The 20,045-nt window shown below is 45.7% G+C and overlaps 1 protein-coding gene across 3 annotated transcripts in view; it reads right to left on the bottom strand.

Annotated features, from left to right (window-relative positions):
* Positions 1 to 13,432: 13,432 nt before the first annotated feature.
* SEMA3B (semaphorin 3B) overlaps positions 13,433 to 20,045 on the bottom strand; it is a 198,126-nt gene continuing 191,513 nt past the window's right edge. For all 3 annotated transcript variants that reach the window (XM_029599589.1, XM_029599591.1, XM_029599590.1), the window contains exons 15-18: positions 18,851 to 19,008; positions 16,339 to 16,394; positions 15,082 to 15,221; positions 13,433 to 13,985 (exon numbers count right to left, since the gene is read on the bottom strand). In XM_029599589.1, the coding sequence (XP_029455449.1) occupies positions 13,515 to 13,985; positions 15,082 to 15,221; positions 16,339 to 16,394; positions 18,851 to 19,008 (825 nt within the window). In that variant the 3' untranslated portion in view covers positions 13,433 to 13,514. The remainder of the gene's footprint in view (positions 13,986 to 15,081; positions 15,222 to 16,338; positions 16,395 to 18,850; positions 19,009 to 20,045) is intronic.

Below are 20,045 nucleotides of genomic sequence, written 5' to 3' on the forward strand. Positions count from 1 at the left end.
CTGGGTCCCCATAGTATTGCTCAAGTCTCTCCCACGCCGCTTTTAGCGCTGTTGGAGGATCATCTAGGTGGATGTCTTTTAATCTCATCACGTGTTCGGCCGATTCATGTCCCAACCATTTCGTCATCAATTTCATCTCTTCCTTCGGGGTGAGTCTCAGATCCTTTACAGCATCTTGGAAGTCAGATTTCCATGCCCTGTAACTCTTAGGGCAGTTGTTGAACACGTAGAGCCCTGCAGTTATGAATTCTCGGTGGGTCATGTACCTTGCTAAGTCTTCTCTTTCTGAAGACTCATCCTGAAAGGTAGCAGGCCTTGCTGGGCGGATGTCCTGTGGTTGACTAGGCACATCACTCCTGTTGTGCATTGGCTCAGGTTGTGGTTGGTCAACTGTCTCCAGTTTAGGCTCGGGGTGTTCAGCTGGGGCCCTTCCTGAGTGTGACTGCCCAGTTTTTTCTCGTTCCTGATGCCCACAGGACATTGGGTTCAATGGTTGCGTGGAAATGTTTAGCTTGGGGCGTGTGCTTGGCTCGAGAGTTGGCTGCCGTGCCAGCTAGTGGATTGCTGCCACGGGGTTTGGTACTCATGGTGTTTTGCGCTTCAGGTCCAATTTCTTTGTTTGAGGCCTCTATTTGTGAAGGGAGGTGTGCGCCCTCCTGATGTGAGGGTTGCTCTGGGGGAGGTGGCGTTTTGGCGCCGGCGTGAGTTGGAGGGCGAGACATGACATAGTTCAGCGTTCGCTGGGCCGTGCCCTGCTGGGCCATGAAGCTGAGTGGGTCCCCCTCATCGCCGTGTTTCTGGGCCGCGTCAAATACCTTAATTTGGGCTTCAAGAATCGCTGCTTCTCTTTTCTGCCGTAACAAGTCCAGGGTGATCTCTCGTTCAGCCTTTTGGCGCGCTTTGGCGGCAGCTGTAATGGCAGCTGTGGCAGCAGCCGCCTTCTGTTGTTCCTCTATTCGGAGCCCTTCTCTTTTAAGGGCTGCTTCTTCTTCATCGTACTGTATGCGTGCTATAGCTGCTTGGGATTCTGCTCTCTTTTGGAGAATGATAGAGCTGAGTTGAGAGTGGCTTGAGTGTAGTGGAAGGCAGAAGAGAAGCATTAAAACATAATAAAACGATGGCAGAAGACAACCATCATCAGTTGCAATTCCTCCATTTTTTGTAGTTGCACATACAAATTCCTGAATGAAACCCAATAAGCCCTCCATATCCCCTGCCCCATGTGCCATTTTGGGTTTTAACTGCTGCTCCATGCAGGTTACTCTGTTGCTTCATTACTATTCTCTTGCCACTAAAGATCCTCTGGGTTTATCCCATGCTTTTTTTTTTTAATTCTGTTACTGTTTTTTACCTCCACCATCTCCTCCAGGAGGGCATTCCAGGCATCCACCAGCCTGTGAAAAAATAATTCCTGAGTCTACCCTCCTGGAGGTTCATATTATGACCCCTCATTTTACAGCTTCCTTTCCATTGAATAAGCTTTACTTTTCAGGTATTTACATGTCTGCATCATATCCCCATACATATTGAGGTCCTTCAGCTGCATCTCAAACCTGAAACATTTCAGTTGGCTTTCCTTGGTCTGGCAATCAGTTGGATTTAAACCAGGGACTGTTCTGGTCTCCAGGTTAAACCTACAGCACAAGGAATGTTAAGATGCTGAAAGGAATGAGTCTGATGCCTGAGCCACCACCCGCGAGGAACGGATACTACCCATACTCTCCATTCGTGAGGTACATGTGTATCGCCCAAACAAGTGCACATTGCCTAGTATGCACAGCAGTATTCCCAAAATGGTATATGCACACAGGGCTGGATTTAAGATTTTGGTGCCCATGGGGAGAGTGCCATGGTGGCAACCATTTGAAGCTCTGCCAACACCTGGCCCTAAAGCAAGCTCCTCTTTTGCCTGAATATTTGGTACCTTCGAAGTGTGGCAGCCTATGCAGTTGCCTGAGCCCAAATTTGCATCAGGGCTTGAACCAATAAAACGTTTAGGTGGTAACCAGAAGTTCTAGGGAGAGAACTATCTGAGCCATAGATATTTGGGGAAACAATTGTATCACTAGCTTCCCAGGGGTTTTGGCCTAGGCCAGGGGTCGGGAACCCATGGCTCGCGAGCCAGATATGGCTCTTTTGAGGGCTGCATCTGGCTCGCAGACAAGTGTCGCCACACTTCGCGGTTCCCCGCTGACCCAGCTGCTCCCCGGTCCTCCGCCGCCCGGGCTTAAAATGCTGTCAGCCCGGGCGGAACGCGGCGGGACAGCTGGAGTCAGCGGCACCAGCGTGCTCTCTTCTCCTCCTCCCCCCCCCCCGCGGCCCGGAAGAGGAAGTGGTGAGCATCGGGTGCCTGCGCGGAAGAAGAGACCACGCTAGTGTGGTTTCTTCTTCCCGCGCAGGCACCCGATGCTCTCCACTTCCTCTTCCGGGCCGCGGGGGGGGGGGGGAGGAGGAGGAGGAGAGAGCACGCCGGCAGCGGCACGACTGGAGTCAGCCGGGTGCCAGCGCTGGAGTCATCGGGTGCCTGCGCGGGAGTCTTCCCGCGCAGGCACCCGATGCTCACCACTTCCTCTTCCGGGCCGCGGGAAGAAGAGAGCACGCCGGTGCTGAGCGGCACCGGCGTGCTCTCTTCTTCCCGCGGCCCGGAAGAGCCACGGCGTGCTCTCTTCTTCCCGCGGCCCGGAAGAGGAAGTGGGTGAGCATCGGGTGCCTGCGCGAGAAGAAGAGGCCACGCTTGTGGGAAGAAGACTGCAGCGCGGCTCGGAGGAAAATGAAGAGTTTCACCGCGGCCGATGGGACTCCGCCTCCGCGAGGGCTGAAAATGAAGGTTAGTGTTGGGAGGAGGCTGCTGCTGCCGCGAGTTCCTGGGGTGGGGGTGGGGGAGAGAGAGAGTGAATGAGCGAGCAAGCGTGTGTGTTTGAGATCCTGTGTGTGTGAGTGAGATTGCATGTATGTGAATGATTGAGAGCCTGTGTATGTGAAAGAGAGTATGTCTGTGATTGAGAGCCTGCCTGTGAGAGAGAGAGCATGAATGTAAGTTTACCATTGGGAACCTGTATGTGTAAGTTTGTGATTGAAAACCTGTTTGTGTGAAAGAGTATGTGTGTATGATTGAGATCCTTTGTGTGTGAGAGAAATCATGTGTATGTATGATTAAGAGCCTGTGTGTACAAGTAAGAGAGAGATCATGTGTGTCTGTGTCTGATTGACAGCTGGTTTAGGTGATGGAGCATGTGAGTATGTGATTGAGAGCCTGTGTTTAAATGAGAGAGAGAGAGACCATGTGTGTCTGTGTGTGATTGAGAGCTGATTTAGGTGAGGGAGCATGTGAGTATGTGATTGAGAGCCTGTGTGTAAATGAGAGAAAGAGAGGACATGTTTGTAAGCATGTGAATGAGAGTCTGTGTGTGAGAGAAAAAGACAGCATGTATTTATGTGATTGAAAGCCTGTGTGTGTGTGTAAGCGTGAAAAGATAGACAGCATGTGTGTAAATGTGTAATTAAGAGCCTATATAAGTGAGTGAGAAAAAACATGTGTATATGTGAGTACTGAGAGCATGTGTGTATAGGTGTGTCATTGAGAGCCAGTGTGAGAGAGAGCGCTGGTATGTGACTGAGAGAGGAGAAAGTTCCAAGCAAACCACCCCACCTCCTGCTAATTCAGAACAATCTCAGGACACCTGGATATCAAACGTTCCCAGGTATGCAGAGCAAAAAAATTTTTGTATCCTTATTATTTTTCATTACTGGATCTTTGTGTCTGCTATTTTGAAATATTTTGTTGGTATCTGGAAATGTTTTATATGAGTTTTAATTATTGGATATTCCTCTCATCAGCTGTTTCGAAATATGTTCTTTTTGTTAGTACAGTTTTACTGCTGATGATTTTATATTTCTTGATTTGTTTTATAAGGATGGGTGATGTTTCTTTTTTCCTTTGTTACACTGCATACAGAGACTCTGGCTTGTTGCAGTTTCCAATTCAGTTTTTTCTGCATGCTTCTTGTTATGCGTTTTGGTCTCTTTATTCTATGTTAGGTGAGGGACAGCACGTGATTCAGGTGAGGTTTTCTGCTGGCGTGTTGTTTCTGTGTAGGACTCTATAGCAGCCTGACTTGGTCCGTTTTCCTAATAGGAGATGTATTGGTGTCTTAAGGCCTGGTGTAATATTTTCAGAGACTTATTGTACATTAAAAGTGTGATCTTACATAAAATGCACACATTTACTTGTATTTAGTTTTAAACATATTGTATGGCTCTCATGGAATTACATTTTAAAATATGTGGCGTTTATGGCTCTCTCAGCCAAAAAGGTTCCTGACCCCTGGCCTAGGCTATACCCAGCCAGATGCTCATTGGCTAATAGGTAGTCCCACCCTTTCCTCCCAGCAGTTCAAAGTTTCCAGCCAGCAGAGAGTCCCTTGCAAGAACAATGTCTTCAAGCTGGGTCTATGAACAGGACTATGCTGGACTGTATTCAGGCTGAACTGGTTCTCCACCCCTACTTCCCTGGTAAAGGAAATCACATTTTGGAGTTCCTTGGTTGTTTTTCCTGCAGTCTGTAAGCAGGAAATGTATGTTATGTTCTGTTTCTTCATTAAATCTCATTTCAAGCATAGTCCCTGGTTTGCATTTGATTAGATTCCTGACAATCTGGGCCTGTGTGCACGTACTTTATAAAATACCTGTCTCCATGTTTAATCCTGGGTGTTTATTCACACAGTGTCACAGTTATTTTGCACTTAAAATACACACGTGTATGTTTATAAAATGGGTAGAGAAAGTGTGCGCTTTCTTGCACTGAAAATATTTGCACATACTTTCGGAGCAGAAAATGCAATATTTGCTAAACTGCTCAGCTCTTGCTGTACAGATTCTAAAATATTACCATTAATCTCTGCACATCCACTGATGCATGCAAATGTTGTACCACGCATAGGGTTTGAAAGTGAGGTTTGTATTCTCCTGGTCTTTGATTCATCCTCCTCTTCTAGTGTAAATACCGAGTAAAAGTATTTATGAGTTCCATTTTCTTCTGATCCTCATCTTCACCACACTCGTCGTCCTGTTTTAATACATAGTATTCTTCTTTTGGTCTTCCTCTTTACACTTGTATCTCTAAAGAAAGCTTTATTCCATGACCTTGCTGATTGGGCATTTAATATACTCCTCTGTTTAAGCCTTTGCCTAATTGCCTTTCCTGCATTCTTTTCTTTCTCCTGGTAATTTTGCCTGTCCTTTTCCTCCTCAGTTTGTGTTTGTACATAATAAATGCTATTTTTTTTCCTCTTTTTTTTTCTCCTACTTCTTTGGGGATCCCTAGAGCTGCCTTTATCCTGTATCCCTTGCTAAGCTGGTCGAAACAATGATTTATTACCATCTCAATACTGCTTCTTCTTGTTCTGCTTCTGGGAGCCTAAATGAATTTAGCTATTGGAACAGAAAGAGGAATTCTTAATGCAGGTCTGGAAGTTAATGTGGAAATCTCTCTATATGTTTCTTATCTGTAAATGAGAAGTAATGGGAGAACTGTTTTATTTGCTATTCTGGATAAGGAACAGGTGAAGTACATATGGGCATGTTCACAGTGTGCTGTAACTTTATGCTGAAGTTACTTCATCCAAGTCCGTGCAGGAAACTGAGGTCCAGCTAACTGGAACCTACCTCTTTCAGAGCTGAAGCATGGAGCCTCTGCTAGATGGGAAATTGCTACTAAGAATGTTATGGGATGGGCACTTAGTTGTATAAAGAGAAATGTAGATGCATAAAATATAATCAGCTTCATTTATTGTGTTAACTTAATACAGTTTCTCTCTTGTGGTTTCTGCACGTGAATCCATGCATCATGTTATCCTCTCTGTGCGCTATACTGTACACAACCACAACATAAACTTTGACCTTTGACACAGATATCATCCTACGCCTAACCTCCGTTTCTTTGGCCTGCCTTTTTTTTTTTAAATGTCTTTTCCTCTTGCTTTTTGTAAATTGTTTACAGGTTTTTTTTTAGATTAGCCATATATACAGTAAACAAATATTAAAATCATACTTATGCACAAATTAGTTCATGAATTCTAATTCCATTTTGCTTTCTGCTTAGTACCAAAATATTTTATTTTGCCTGTTTTAGAAAATTAGTAGATTCAGGGCTGGAATTTTCTATGGACATCACATGGTTTAAATCTAGCAAACTCCACTCTGAATGGAACAGAAAGAGGCCCACGGGAGAGCATCATGATTCCTGTACAGGACAGAGGAAAAGTTCATCAGCTTGGCATGCACTGGGCCGGTGACACAGGCTCTAGGACAAATGGTGTCTTGGGCAAAAATCATTGATGGTGCTGCCTCTTCACTTAGTTCTTGGACTGAGTGTCTGTGTGTGCACATAAGCTTTCTTTATTGCCGCCACCCCCCCCCTCCCCAATTGGCATGGCGTGAAGAGGATGAATCCCATGGATGTAAGGGTGTGGTATACAGAGTGGCAATAATAATAGTTCTAGATTTCTCCAAAGTTGGTAATCTTGTCCCCTACTTCCCCCTTTCCCTAATATCTATCCATCTAGTGAAGTAGGGGCATGGAGGGTGGTGGGATGGGGGTCTTACTCTCTCCCTCAATGCATTCTTCCTCTTTTCATCCCTTTCCCACACTTCTCCTTTTCCCCTGTTCTCAGTCCCTTGTATTGCAACAGACCAGATTCATGCAAAACAATCCTTTTTTGAGAGAGATCCTAAGCCAGAGAGAAACACTCAGAATTGGTATCTGGGTTACAATGAGGATTTCTACATTCTGCATCCTTAGGAGATGATGTTCATACCTGGAGGCGTTCCGGATGTGGCCCAAAGAGTCCTGAATTCCAAACAAATTGCCAGGACTCTGGGCCAACATGGGAAAACTCTGGGTAAACTCAGGAAGTGCCCTACATGGCCCAGCTGATTCCTTCCTTGTTGCACAGGTGGGAACAAGGAGGAGATGAGTCATCACCCGGCCATGCCGATGGGAAGGAGTGAGAGCTGCAGCCCACACTGCCATAAGCAAGATGAGGTTTTCTGTCAGTCCCGCAGGCCTGAAGGAAGATGGTGCTTTATCACCCCATGGACTCGAAAGAAGAGTCTGCTGCATTGTCCCAGGGCTCAAAGGAAGAGAAACTGTTACTGCACCATGGGCCCAGAAGAGGAGGCGGAAGCTGCTGATCCTGGTGGGTTCAGGGTGGGGAGAGATGAATGAGCATGTGAGTGAGAAAGGGAAGTAGGAGAGGGAGAGAGGTATGAGTGGGCATAGGAATGCATGATAGAGATGGTTTTATATGATTGAGGGGGCATATATGAGAGATTTTGTGGATGGGAGAATAAGTGTGAGGGTGTGTGGGAGAATGAGTGTCTAGGTGTATGAGAGTGAACATGTGAGTTGCTGTTACTGAATAAGACAGTCTGTGTGAATACCCATCCTTCTCCCCCTAATTCATGATAATCTTAGGGTAATTGGAGTTAAAAAGTTCCCAGGTATGTTGATGTCCATGCCCCTTCCTAACAGCTCCAAAAAGATGGCGGTGCAGTTGGGAGCACTAGGAACCACAATCCTTAACTGGTTTTCCCTGGTAGCCCTGTAGAACCTATGCTCAGTACTGCCAGTGCTGTTCTCCCTGTAGCCAACACTACCCTCCACAGTGGCTAAAATCTTCTTATAGCTCTGCTGCAGCCTTTCTCCCATTCTTCGGCCCAAGTGGCTGCACCTGCACAAGAAGCATTAATGCCAGCAATGCATAAACACAGGCAACCAGTTGTGTTTTTGCATCGATACTCCCTGCCCATACCACTCTGACATGCTGCCACTTGCACATCCAACTTCAGGATGAGCTTCTGCCGCCACCACTGCAGGCCAGATCAAGTTCCTTCTGCTGTTGCTGCTAGGAGCCAGATGATATTCAGTCCAGGACTGCATCCAGTCCTTGGGCCTGTGCTCTATGTTTTGGCTAGCGACAGTCTTGAGCAAGCACTCGGGGCTTGGCATACCAAGGTTCTCTAGGTGGAAGAGAAGTGAGGTGTGCACTTGCAGTGGTGAAGACGGTCCAGGTCCTGGCCACTCCACCGACCTACACACCCCGGGAGACCACACTATTATGGTGGTCTCTGAACAGTCCTCCGACCGTTCCCAGCCCTTTCGGACCTGCCGCAGGGAGCAGCAGAGGATGGAGGTCAGGTTGGCACAGGACTGAAGCGGAGAAGGCAAGGCCTTGGAACAAAGCACAGAGGAGTTCAGGATGAAGACAGGAACAAGAGGGACGAGCAGGACCCTCAGGCGCCCTACCAATCCATTGCCAAAGGGCAGCCCCAATGGACGGTCACGGACCACACTGTCTCCTTCGTGCCCTACACAGCCAAGATGCTGGTCACGGAGCACGAGAAGAGCAGGAGCAGCTCGGGAAGTCACTCAGCACAGGGTAGTGGAAACCCCTTGGGTCCTCCAGAGTTGGAACTAGGAATCAGAAGCAAGAGTCTAGGAACTCGGAATAGAAGCAGGAACTCTCGGAGGCATGGGTCCCACATCCTGGAGCATCAGGACTGAAACATCAGGAGTAAGCAGGAACATCAGGACTGGAACATCAGAAGCAAGCAGGAACATCAGGAAGTCCAAGGGAGACACAGCCTAGGTAGACTAGTGCCATTGCCAAAGCAAGGACTGAGTGAAGAAGAAGTCCTTTTATAGTACAGGAACAAGCAACTCCCTGGGAGGAGTTCAGATGGGCCACACCTGGCTGGCCCTCTAACTGGAGAGAAGAGCTGCGGGCTGACCCCTAGGGAGAAGGGCGTGGCCCAAACCAGGAAGTCCAGGTGAAGACTGAATCAGGCCTCAGGCAGGCCCCGAGGACGTCAAAGGCTTCCCAGACCATGGAGCAAAAGCTGGGCAACCAGATCAGGCGAGGACCCGGCTTCAGAGCTGCCTCCACAGAAAGGTGAGAGGCTTCCCGTAGCTCCAACTACGGGAGGAATCGTAACACTCTAGCTAGAAGTATTTGTGAGGCAAGCTAGGTATGGAAGGAGGAAAGCCATTTCCACACATCATGCTCACCTGCACAGCACAGCCCCTGCTGTTGCCTTTAAAATAGCTATAAAAGACATCAGAAGAAAAAGTACTAAGGGCCTTCCACGCATAAAGAAACCCCTGACCAGTTTCAATCACCCAGTAAACTAGCATCAAAATTATTTACAGCATAATTCAACCAATTCTTGTGTATGGGAGTGAAGTCTGGAGCCTATACAGGTTGGGATAGAAACTTATATAAACCTTGTACTTCCAGTTCTGTAATGCACACTCCACATCCCCCAACAGAGCTAGGCCATTTCCTCTTAAAACTCACCATAGAAAACAGATGACCTAGGATTAACAGGCCAGTACTAGCATGGTTTACATCCTCGTTCCATAACCGCACCCAACCTGTCTCTCTTAGGTCAGCTCTATCAAAGCCTCAGCCTCTCTCCTATGGTGTACCTCAAGGCTCTATATTCCCCCCAACCCTGTTCAGTATTTACATGGCACCCTTGTGCAAACACATCAGGAAGTATCAGATTACATACTACTCTTATGCTGATGACATGCACCTGCTGGTTCCACTTGGCCCAAACCAGGACAAGACAACTGCTAGTCTTAACAACTGTGTAGTAAAGATCTCTGACTAGCTGCGCCAAAACAAACTAAGCTTAAATCCTCAAAAGACAGACATATTATGTATTGAGAAAAATGATCTCACTTTGCATACCCAAAAAATTACCCTTGAAGGGACAACTCTCTCTCATGTCTGGAGGCTAGGCTTCATACTGTACTCCTGTCTAACTACCAAGGCCTAAATCCAAGCAGCCTTCTTCCATCTTCTCCAACTCTTCCATCTCTGTCCTTTCCAGGATGGCACTTCGTTGGCTACTTTTATCTAGGTCTACAGTATATGATTCCCCCAGCTAGATTACTGTAATTCTCTCCACATTGGGATCCCTAAAAAACTAACCATTATCTGCAACTCATACAGAATGTTATGGCCCAAATGATACTGAATGTGAACAAATTCAACAGAAATTACTCCAGTCCTAAAAATTACACTGGATCCCCACACCGATCTAGCTAAGCAGATATCTCCCACCCTCCCTCCCACTGCATTCACTACCTCAAGCCCACCTAGTTGTGCCAGCCCCCAAAAGACATGCACCTCACCAGCATCAGTAAGAAAACCTACTCAGAATCTGTCCCAACCCTTTGGAATTCTCTACCGCCTTGCATCAGACTAACTCCAGAAAACTAGTAAAAACTTGGCTCTTCGGTCCACACCCATAACACAAGCCCTAACTACGATCTCTGTTCCTTCAAAATGTATGTTTTTATGACTCCATGACCTGCATGTATATGTAGTGGAGGTGTTTTGTGTGTGTGTGTATGTGTTTGTGTGTGTGTGCGCGTAGAGGGGTGTGTTGGGGGAGAAGTCTTATAGAATATCAAACACTTGCTTGAACCTTCTCTATGTCATTTGATCCATGATTTCTCCCCACACCCGTTTCGTCTTCCTTCTCCACCCCACTCTACTCCCACACTCGTTTGTGCCCTACCTGCTCTTCCTTCTCCCTGCACTCACTCCATATGCTTTCTCTTCCCCCTTATCCCATGCCCCCTTCCCACTCACTCCCTCCATGAATTCTCTCCCACTTTACTTATCTCCCATGCTCTCTCCTTCCTATCTCTGCTGCCGACCACTCAGCAGACAGTGCAGTCGGCAGCCAAAGAAAGGCTTCATGACAGACAGTGGTGGCAATTAAGGGCCACAGTGAACAGAAAGCTGTGGCTCCTCTGGGACTTCACTGGCTGGGTCTAGGAATCCCTGCTGCCACTTTTCTTTCCCTTCTGGAGCTCCCTGCTAGGCTGCCTCATTATTTTCTCCAATATTAGGCTCCTTGCTGGCTCTTCATTTTTTTCTGGCATGCTGGACCAGCCCTGGGTATCTCTTGTCTCACAGCAGCCCAAGCGACTGCCCAGCTTACTCTACCCAAAGGCCAGCACTGGCCAAACAGATCTAACTGAACTACAGAAGCCAAATGGAATGTGAAAATTCCTCCCGGATTTTCTTATGAACTGCACTTGCCATATACTCTATCACCCCTGCAATAACTTTTTTTGGGAGATTGGGTGCAGCAGGAATTCTTTACCCCAATCTGGTGCGGCCCTCTCATTCTTCTTCCCTATCCCTTCATCCCCACTCCACCCAGGCACAGTCCTCTTCCTCTCTCTCTCTTGCCATCTCTTTTCCCCTTAGTCCTCTCACTCTCCTCTCTCCCCACCCCATCTACCCTTTCTCTCTTCCTTTATCCCTCAGCCCTATCCTCCCTACTGCTGCCTCCCAGCCTACAACTACCAGTTCCTTGGCCTCGGTTGAGGGCCGAAGAAGACGACAATGCTTCCTGGGCCCTGATCAAGGACTGAACATGCTGTCCTCTCCTGCTCCCAGAAGAGCTCACTAACAGTGAAAATCCATTCCCTCCAGGCATATAGATTTTTGAAAGCCTGCAGAGACACCAAGATGTTGACCTTTACCCCTATTATTTAACACATTCTGAACTTTGTACTACTTTTAGCATTTCCCTTTGAGATAGATATAGACACCACAGAATGCCCTGGGCAAAAAAAAGAGGGCTTAAGAAAAATACACCAGTATTTATGGAGCATTCGGGTTACCCTAATCTAAGCTGGTTCCACATTCATATACAGCCCCAGATGACTACAGGTAGCATGGGACCAATTTGAGCAGTCTTGTGACTTGTTCTGCCTAAGAAGAGATGTACTATAAGTATAAGAACTGGAATTCACAGAGGTGCAGACTGATCAGAATGGTTGCATCTAGTCATCCTATAGCTGTCAAGTTTTACAATTTCCACAGCAATCACCTCCAGCTCTTGTGAGTTACAAGATTAACAGAAGCACATTAGTCACTGGGATGTCATTTCCTGGGAATACCTGTCAAGGGATTGGACTTCTGAGGGTAAAAGAAGGAGCAGCCAGGCTTGTTTGGGTGCATATTACTTGGATAGAATAGCACAAGATTAAAAAGATATTTCAACCCACCTGCTCCCTTTCTCCTGTAATGTCCTGGCTAGTGGTATGCAAAACCTATTTTTCTGGACCTGTCATTGAAGGTGAGCAGGCAAGACAAGAACCTGATCTTGTTCTCTGTCACTGTTGGACACCCAGATAAGCGAGCCATAACGGACCACTGGACAATACCACAACCCAGTAGAACTGAACTGAGTTTTCATATTAATTCAGTGTCTTGGGAAAACCGCAGTGAGTGCCTGGTGTTTTCCAGCCCAGCTTGTTCTTGGCTTTGGTGGAACCTCTAGATTCAAATATAAATTGTGAAATGTAACGTTTTCCCACTTCTACCAATCATTAAAACCTTTAACAATTCACAACATTATTAAACCTCTCTTGCTCCCAAGAAAATTCCAGCCACATTTGTTTTCATACGGTCCTTTCAACGAGGAAGGTCCTCTATTTGTTTACTCTGAAGTTGGAGTGTTTCATGATTTGTTTCCCTTCAGATGGTTTTACATTCATCAGTTACAGTTCATTAATAAATATGTAAGTGGTTTTGTTGTCCATGCTTATAGGAGGAAAGGGAAGAAGAGTCTACATTATCTGCCTCCCCCATCTTAGTTACCAGTTCAGGATACATCATGGAGCTGATATATCCAGTTGTCCATCTTTCAAGGTTCCCTTGTCCTTTGGAGATGGAGAGGGTGGAGTTGGACGTTTGAGAAAGGGGGTAAAGAAAGTAGTTGCAAAAACTTCTCATCCAACTCTGCCTTCTGAAAATGAGTTTGTAACAGAAAGAGTGGGCTTGTAAGTGGAGATTAGACAAATGGGAGGGTACGAAAGGGTTGGTCCACCACATCCAGAACCAGGAAAAGAGATAATCCAAGAAAGAAATGGATGCCTTCTTTATATCTATTGCTTTGTAACATGGCACACTATCAGTGACTCAGCACCTGGGGCTATTGGATGCCAAAGCTTTTCTCTCATTCCACAAATGGCCTACTTACCTTTCTTATCTAGCCAGTATTGGGCCTCTCTCCCTTTACTTGTTACAGGTCCAATACACAAGGCCCCATCTTTGTGCTATTTAAATGGATTTCTACAAATGTATGCTGTCTGGCAAAGAGAGAGGTGCAAACTCTGTCCCCTTTGTGTTCTTTTTTCCTCTTGCAGACTTTTTCTTTCTTTCTTGGTTGACTGTATAAGTTCCCATCCACTTCTGAAGAGTCTTAGCTAACACTAATCCCACTCTTTCACCTACAGACTATAAGTGTAAACTTTAAGAAACAGCCATTAGTGGTTTATTGAAAGGGGGTTCTTTTCTCTTCCGCACCATGAGGTTTTCCAAGAAATTCATTTGTTTCATTGAGACTTTTTTTCTGTTTAATGCATTTCACCTACAAAGGCTGAACTATAAAAGTTCACGGAGAAGCACCACAGACTCTGGTCACCAGATGGAGGCGCTGCGAGGGCCCCTCTCTGCTCGGAGTGGCTCATGTGTCCGTCGGTTTCTAGCTTTGCGCTTCTCCTCCAGGTGCTTCCACTTGTGGGCTTTGGCCTTGACATTGAGTGGTTGGAGCACTGCTGGTGGCTTCTTCTTGGGCTGATGACTCTTGCGGATCCAGAGCTGCTCACACACCTGATCCACAGTATTGAGGTTGGGGTGGTCAATGAGCTGCAGGAAATCCCGGTACCATACTTTGCGGCTGGCTGGAGAGGACAGTGACTCCAAAGTCTCTTCTTCTCGGGAGATGAAGTCAGCTTGCTGGGTGCTAATCACCTCCAAGGAGAGGCGCATAAGTGTCTGGGTGAAGCCATGCTCAGTGGCGTGACAATGATAGATGCCAGAATCCTTGCGGAGGACATTACGCAGCAGAATGCCACGTTCTGTCTTCACAATCCGGTTGTCCATCTGAATCTGTGGGGACAATAAAATGAGATGTTCAGATCAGAAGAAACCATATTCTAGTGGTGAGCCAGTGAAATGTTAATGACTGATGGCCAGAACAGTATTGTCAGGTATGGACTAGAGGCATACTTATGCACCCAATGTAGATGGCAAGTGCAAATAACAGGACCAAAGTGCCTACCGGACTATAAAATATAGAATTTTAAAATTGCTTGGGTTCTCAAAGGAGTCTTTTTGTTACTGACAGAATCACTTAGCCTCCTTACTCAATCTTTTAATATAGTTATGGGGTGCCACTTTAACCTTAGCTACTCTCCCATTGTGCTAATCTTACCCTTTTGCTGATTTTGGTTCTGGGGCAGTAATATGTAATGATGGGAGTAGCTAAGACCAATATGACACTGCAAGAAGAGCTACCTCATGGAAGAAGACCCTTAGTGACCTATCTAGTATCCAGCAGAGTTGCAGGAAGAGGTACAGAGAAAGAAAATGAAGAAGGAAAGAGAGAGGGGATAGATCTAAAGATCTAAACATGTATACCCTAGAGGAAAGGCAAAATAGGGGAGATATGATAGAGACATTCAAATACCTCCAAGATTTCCATGCACAGTAGGCCAGGCCTCTTTCAATGGAAAGGAGGCTCGAGAATGAGGGGTCATGGGATAAAGGTGAAAGGGGTAGACTCAGGAGTAATTTTAGGAAATATTTCTTTACAAAGAGAGTAGTAGATGCATGGAACAGCCTCCCCACTGGAGGTGGTGGAGATGAAAATGGTATCTGAACTCAAGAAAGTATGGGCTAAATACAAAGGATCTGTGGGGGAGTGATGGGAATTGTAAGAGCTACATAAATTGGACAGATGGGCACTCTAGATGGGTGATATGGCCTTTTTCTTCTGTTATGTTTCTATGGAAGTGGAGAGAAAGTAGAGGTAAATTCATCATATGCACAGGAGAGCCAGCCTTGGTTTTACATCTCTTGGTAGAAAACATTCTGGGAGTTTTTCAATGCGAATAACTCTGAGCTAGGAACTGAAAAAGCTCAGAGTCCTCAGGACTTGCTGCCCATTTATATGAAGATAAATGTCTGTAACCTCATGTCCTACCTCTTTCCTGGGGCTCTCACTTCCTTTCTGATGGGTCCACATGACCTGAGCCTGCAGGGATTTGGGCAGACACTCCAAGAAAGCGCTGCTACCCTCCACGCCATACAGCTTCTTTTCCACCACGTTGTTTCTGTGGTGATCTGCAAACAACAAACTTTGCGATTAGTCGCTTAGCAAGTGCTCTAGGAACCCTATATCACTTCTTTTAGCATATGGAAAAAACACCGCAAAGTCAGACTTTCACTTCCCCCTGGCAGAATGATTACAGGAAGCTAACAGTCCGATACAGTATAGTGCGCTCTGGCGGAGCGCACTGTTAGCCCGCGTTTGGCCGCGCGTTTTTGACACGCTATTTTTACCCCTTAACGCGCGGCCAACCCACCCGAAACTAATAGCGCCTGCAACATGCAAATGCATGTTGATGGGCCTATTAGTTATTCCTGCGCGATACAGAAAGTAAAATGTGCAGCCAAGCCGCACATTTTACTTTCAGAAATTAACGCCTGCCCAAAGGCTGGCATTAATTTCGGCCAGCACCAGGAAAGTGTACAGAAAAGCAAAAAAACCTGCTTTTCTGTACACCCTCCGCCTTAATATCATAGCGATATTAAGTCGGAGGCCCCAAAAGTAAAATAAAGTAAAATTAAAAAAAAAAAAAAATTAAAAATCTGCCCGCAGGTCAGAAGACGGATGCTCAGTTTTGACGGCGTCCGTTTTCTGAACACGTAGCTGTCAGCGGGTTCGAGAACCTACGCCGGTAAAATTGAGCGGGTGCTTGCCAGCTCTCCCGCGACTTTTACTGAATCAGCCTGTGTGAGAGGTAATATATGAAAATTAACACCAATACAAAAGGAGACTTAATCATGTTAATCTTCGTTGTGATGTCATACCCTTCAATTTTAATTTCCAGAATGAGGCATAATTCTTCCCAAAAGCATTAAAGAAACCTTCATGTCTTTTAACCAACTTTGAATATGAACATGAGGACAAACTCAATCTCAGCCTGAAGAACCAGGGGTGGCACCCAAAATTGGGCTTCATATAGCCTCTAGTTCCATTGTATGGCAGCACTCTACTTTGCAGCCAAGCAGCAAGATGTAAAAGTGAAGAGTGTGAGCCATGGAGGAAATGGGGAGCAGTGTTAGCGGTAAGCAAGGAGGATCGCTTGATGGATTGTGCAGATAAAGGGTAAGAACAGTCCTCTATGATGCAGGTAAGAGAAGACATGAATTGGAGACACTCCAGCATGAGACTAACCTCCAGAGCAGAGGATACTGGGATCCCCATTCCTCACGTCCTGCCGCCGGAACCGCCTATCAAAAGAGAACAGAAAATAAATGTCCACTTTCTTCTCCTTTCTGTTTCAGGTGGCCTCGTCTTTTATTCCTACATGTACTCCCCCTGCCTCCGCCCAATTTCTCTCTGCTCCCTTCCCCTCCCCTCCCCTTTTTGTGATATGGGTAAAAGCACTAGCATGGGTTAAAACATGGGCACTTTTACCCATAGGGGGCAATGTTCAACTGTATATCAGGGTAAAAAGCTTTGAAAAAATTAACCTTAAAAGCCATTTCTGCGAGTAAAACAGAGCTTTACCAGTGGAAATGGGTTTTTACAAAATGTGCCCACCTGATATACAGATAAAAGTACAGATGTAGGTCCCTCTGTGTGCACTCTTTTACAGTCAGTGAGAAGATGTGTTCCTGAGGTTTGGCACTGCATGCATACGTCTGCATTTTCAAAAGTATGTGCAGATTTTTTCTTTGAAAAACCACCTGCATAAATTAGCAGGTGTAAATTGTGCGGAGAGAGTTTTGATGGGATAATTCTCAAAATGAAAGTATGCTTGTATTTTCACTCTGAAATTTAGTGGGAAGATCCCTGGGGACTTTACAACAATGTGGACCATTACGAAATTACCGCCTAAGGGGTAGATTTTAAAAAGATGCGTGCGCTACCCGGCGCACGCACATGTACACCCCATTTTATAACTTGCGCACTCAGGCGTGCGCAAATTATAAAATCAGGGTCTGCACGCACAAGGGGGTGCACAATTGTGTACCTTGTGCGCACCGAGCCACGCTGTCTTCTCCTCTTCCCTTCCCTCTAACCTGACCTCCCACCATTTCCCCTAACCTTTCCTCCCCCTAGCCCTACTTCCCCCCCCAAAAACTTTTAATTTACCTTTTGCGCCTGCCTCTGGGCAGGCGCAAGTTGCGCGCGCCGGCAGTTGGCCAAGCACAGCAGCAAATGGCCGCTGTGCCTGGAGCCTCTGACCCCGCCCTGCCCCTGCCCCTTTAGTAAAGCCCCGGGACTTACACTCGTCCTGGGGCTTTACAGGCATCGCTGGGCCTTTTGAAAATAGGCCTGGCGCACGTAACCCTTTTAAAATCCAGCCCTAAATGTGTACATTATTTTGTGTTACTGCATGATATCAGAAACACACATTTCTATATTATTAATTTGTAGGAAAAATTAGGAGCAATGCATACAAATGGCTTAACACAGATCACATTAAAAATGAAGCTCCGATTGTTAACAAGCCCCTGGAACATTGGAAGGTTGATGGTGGGACGGAGCTGTACCAAACTGCATGGCGTTACGTCCTTGGGGAGACAACAGACTTTCCCATATTTCAAAGCTGCAGAGTGATTGGGTCGGGGGTGCAGAATGGGGCAAAGTTGACAATTTTCCTGTGGGAAATGCATGGGGGAGGGGAAAGGGGAGCCACCCAAATCACTGAATGTTACTGGTCATAGTTTATATAGTAAAGGTCATCTTGTTGAGTTTCGGTTTAGGTGTTGAATACAATGTGTGCCCCATGTGAAGATACTTAGTCCAATCTGAGTAGACAATTCTATTTAATTCGCCTCCCTTCAGGTCTCCAGGAGTGCTTACAGACTGGGAGTGTCAATCCTGGTACTAGTGTGCTGCTGCATGCATCAGCTGAGGCCCCGATCTAGTAAGTGCACTAGGCTGTGCGCACATGCTAGCGTGTAATTACTCCTGATGCAGCAAGGAGTTCTGAAGACAAAAAATGTGCACACAACCCTGAGCAAAATTGGGCATGCAGCATAGCCTTCCTTCATGTAAATCCCATGTTAATGAAGGCATTATCCATTACTCTGCAATACAGAGAGGTGTATAAAATAATCTCATGTTTTCTTGGCACTGGAAATTTAACTTTTGGTCAGAAGTGGAGTAAAATTCTCTAGGGCCAGTGTTAGTTTATGGGACTGAACCTGAAATTCTTGATGCTGAGGTCATGCACTCAGGATTTATGGACATAAAACATGATTTATGTGAATTTTCTGCTCACAACCTACGAGCACAAATGTTATGCTCTTAACTCATATTTTATGTGCACATCCTTTTAGGAGCATAACATGCTCCTAACTCCTAAGGTGCAGAACTTTTATGTGTACAAACCATGGTTGTGCTCCTAACATGTTTTCTGCATGCAAAACATGGTTTGTGCCCCTAATTCATGGTTTGTGTGTGATAATCATTATTTATAAGCATGAACCATGGTTTGTGCATGCTAAACATGACTTATGCATGCTGTTCATTCTTTTGCACACATTATTAGGCTTACATGCTTTATTAAACTCTCAATGCATCTGCATACTATTAGCTTACTGCATCGGGAGTTAGCTTTTGTTTTAGCGAGTGCAAAAGAAAAATGTGCATGGAAATAATGCATACATTTTTCACTCCTGTCTTACTGCATTGGGCTTGGAGAGGGCAAAACATGCAGATTCTATGTACCAACCTTTTAGTGTTGGGGAGGTAGCGGGTGCAGGTATTCCCATCCCAGGCGCAGTAAGGATCTCTGGCCAGACAGCACTCGGCACAGGCTTTGCCGTAGATGCCACAACGGTGCAAGGGCAGCTGGGAAATGGATGATTTTGATCCAAGATACAGCTGTTGCTGTAGGAAAATGAAAAGAGTTATAAAGCAATGTAGATATATATATGTAACATATGTAACAGCTTACTTTTTGAATAACACAGCCTGCATAACCTCCTTTCTCACTTTCTGTTCCACCTACCTCTTCCATCAGTCTCTTATCATTCAATCCTTCTAATCTGGCACTATCTCAAAGTGCTCTGGACCATTAATTGCTTGCCCCATTTTTGGTCACTATTTTAAAGCTTCTAGCCAGGATGCTACATTAAAACAGAAATGTAAGGACTCCTATGCAGGAGCAGCAATTATGTCAATGCTGTGCAACAGTGACCAGGCTTCGGTCCTACATTCAAATCATGGTCCCTTGCTATATTTTTATGTTACATTTAAAAACAGTTCATCAAGAAAACAATACTCCCCAACTTTGGTCACACTTAGACTAGACATTGTTCCGTGTTTTGATTCTTTGCTTCAGGGGTGTATTGTTTTCTCACTGTGGCAGTGCAGTTTGCAAACTACTCCCTGGATTTATCAAAATGCTATAAATAAAGCGGAAATAGTATCCGTGATAAAAAAGGGGGTGTGGTTAGGCTAATTTCTCATCAGCGTAACTACACGCTAGCATGTGCTCCTGCAATTTCCACAAGGCGCAATACATTTATTTTGCTAATGGGAAAAGGTTTTTATTGCATATGCTGTTTAGGCAGAGGAGAGAGAGACAGAGAGACAGAGAGAGAGAGAGAGAGAGAGAGAGAGAGAGAGAGAGAGAGAGAGAGAGAGAGACTGACAGTGTGTAGATACCAATATGTCACTCTCTATTTATACCACTGCAAGCGTGGGCATTTTTAACTTGGGGTGGAGCTTTGGGGGGGTGGGGTGGTTTTGGGGGTGGTTTTATATACATAGTAGGAGGTATGAACAGGAAAGTACACATCACGGAAGATTTTGTTTGAAGCTAAGTAGAGAGTGCATTGTACAAATCAACTACTCTTGTACCTTTCATCAATTATAATGGCAGAAATTCTTTCATGATGTGTACTTTCAGGTTCATGCCTCCT

The sequence above is a fragment of the Rhinatrema bivittatum genome, chromosome 4 (assembly GCF_901001135.1).
Source record: "Rhinatrema bivittatum chromosome 4, aRhiBiv1.1, whole genome shotgun sequence".
Classification (NCBI taxonomy): Eukaryota; Metazoa; Chordata; class Amphibia; order Gymnophiona; family Rhinatrematidae; genus Rhinatrema; species Rhinatrema bivittatum.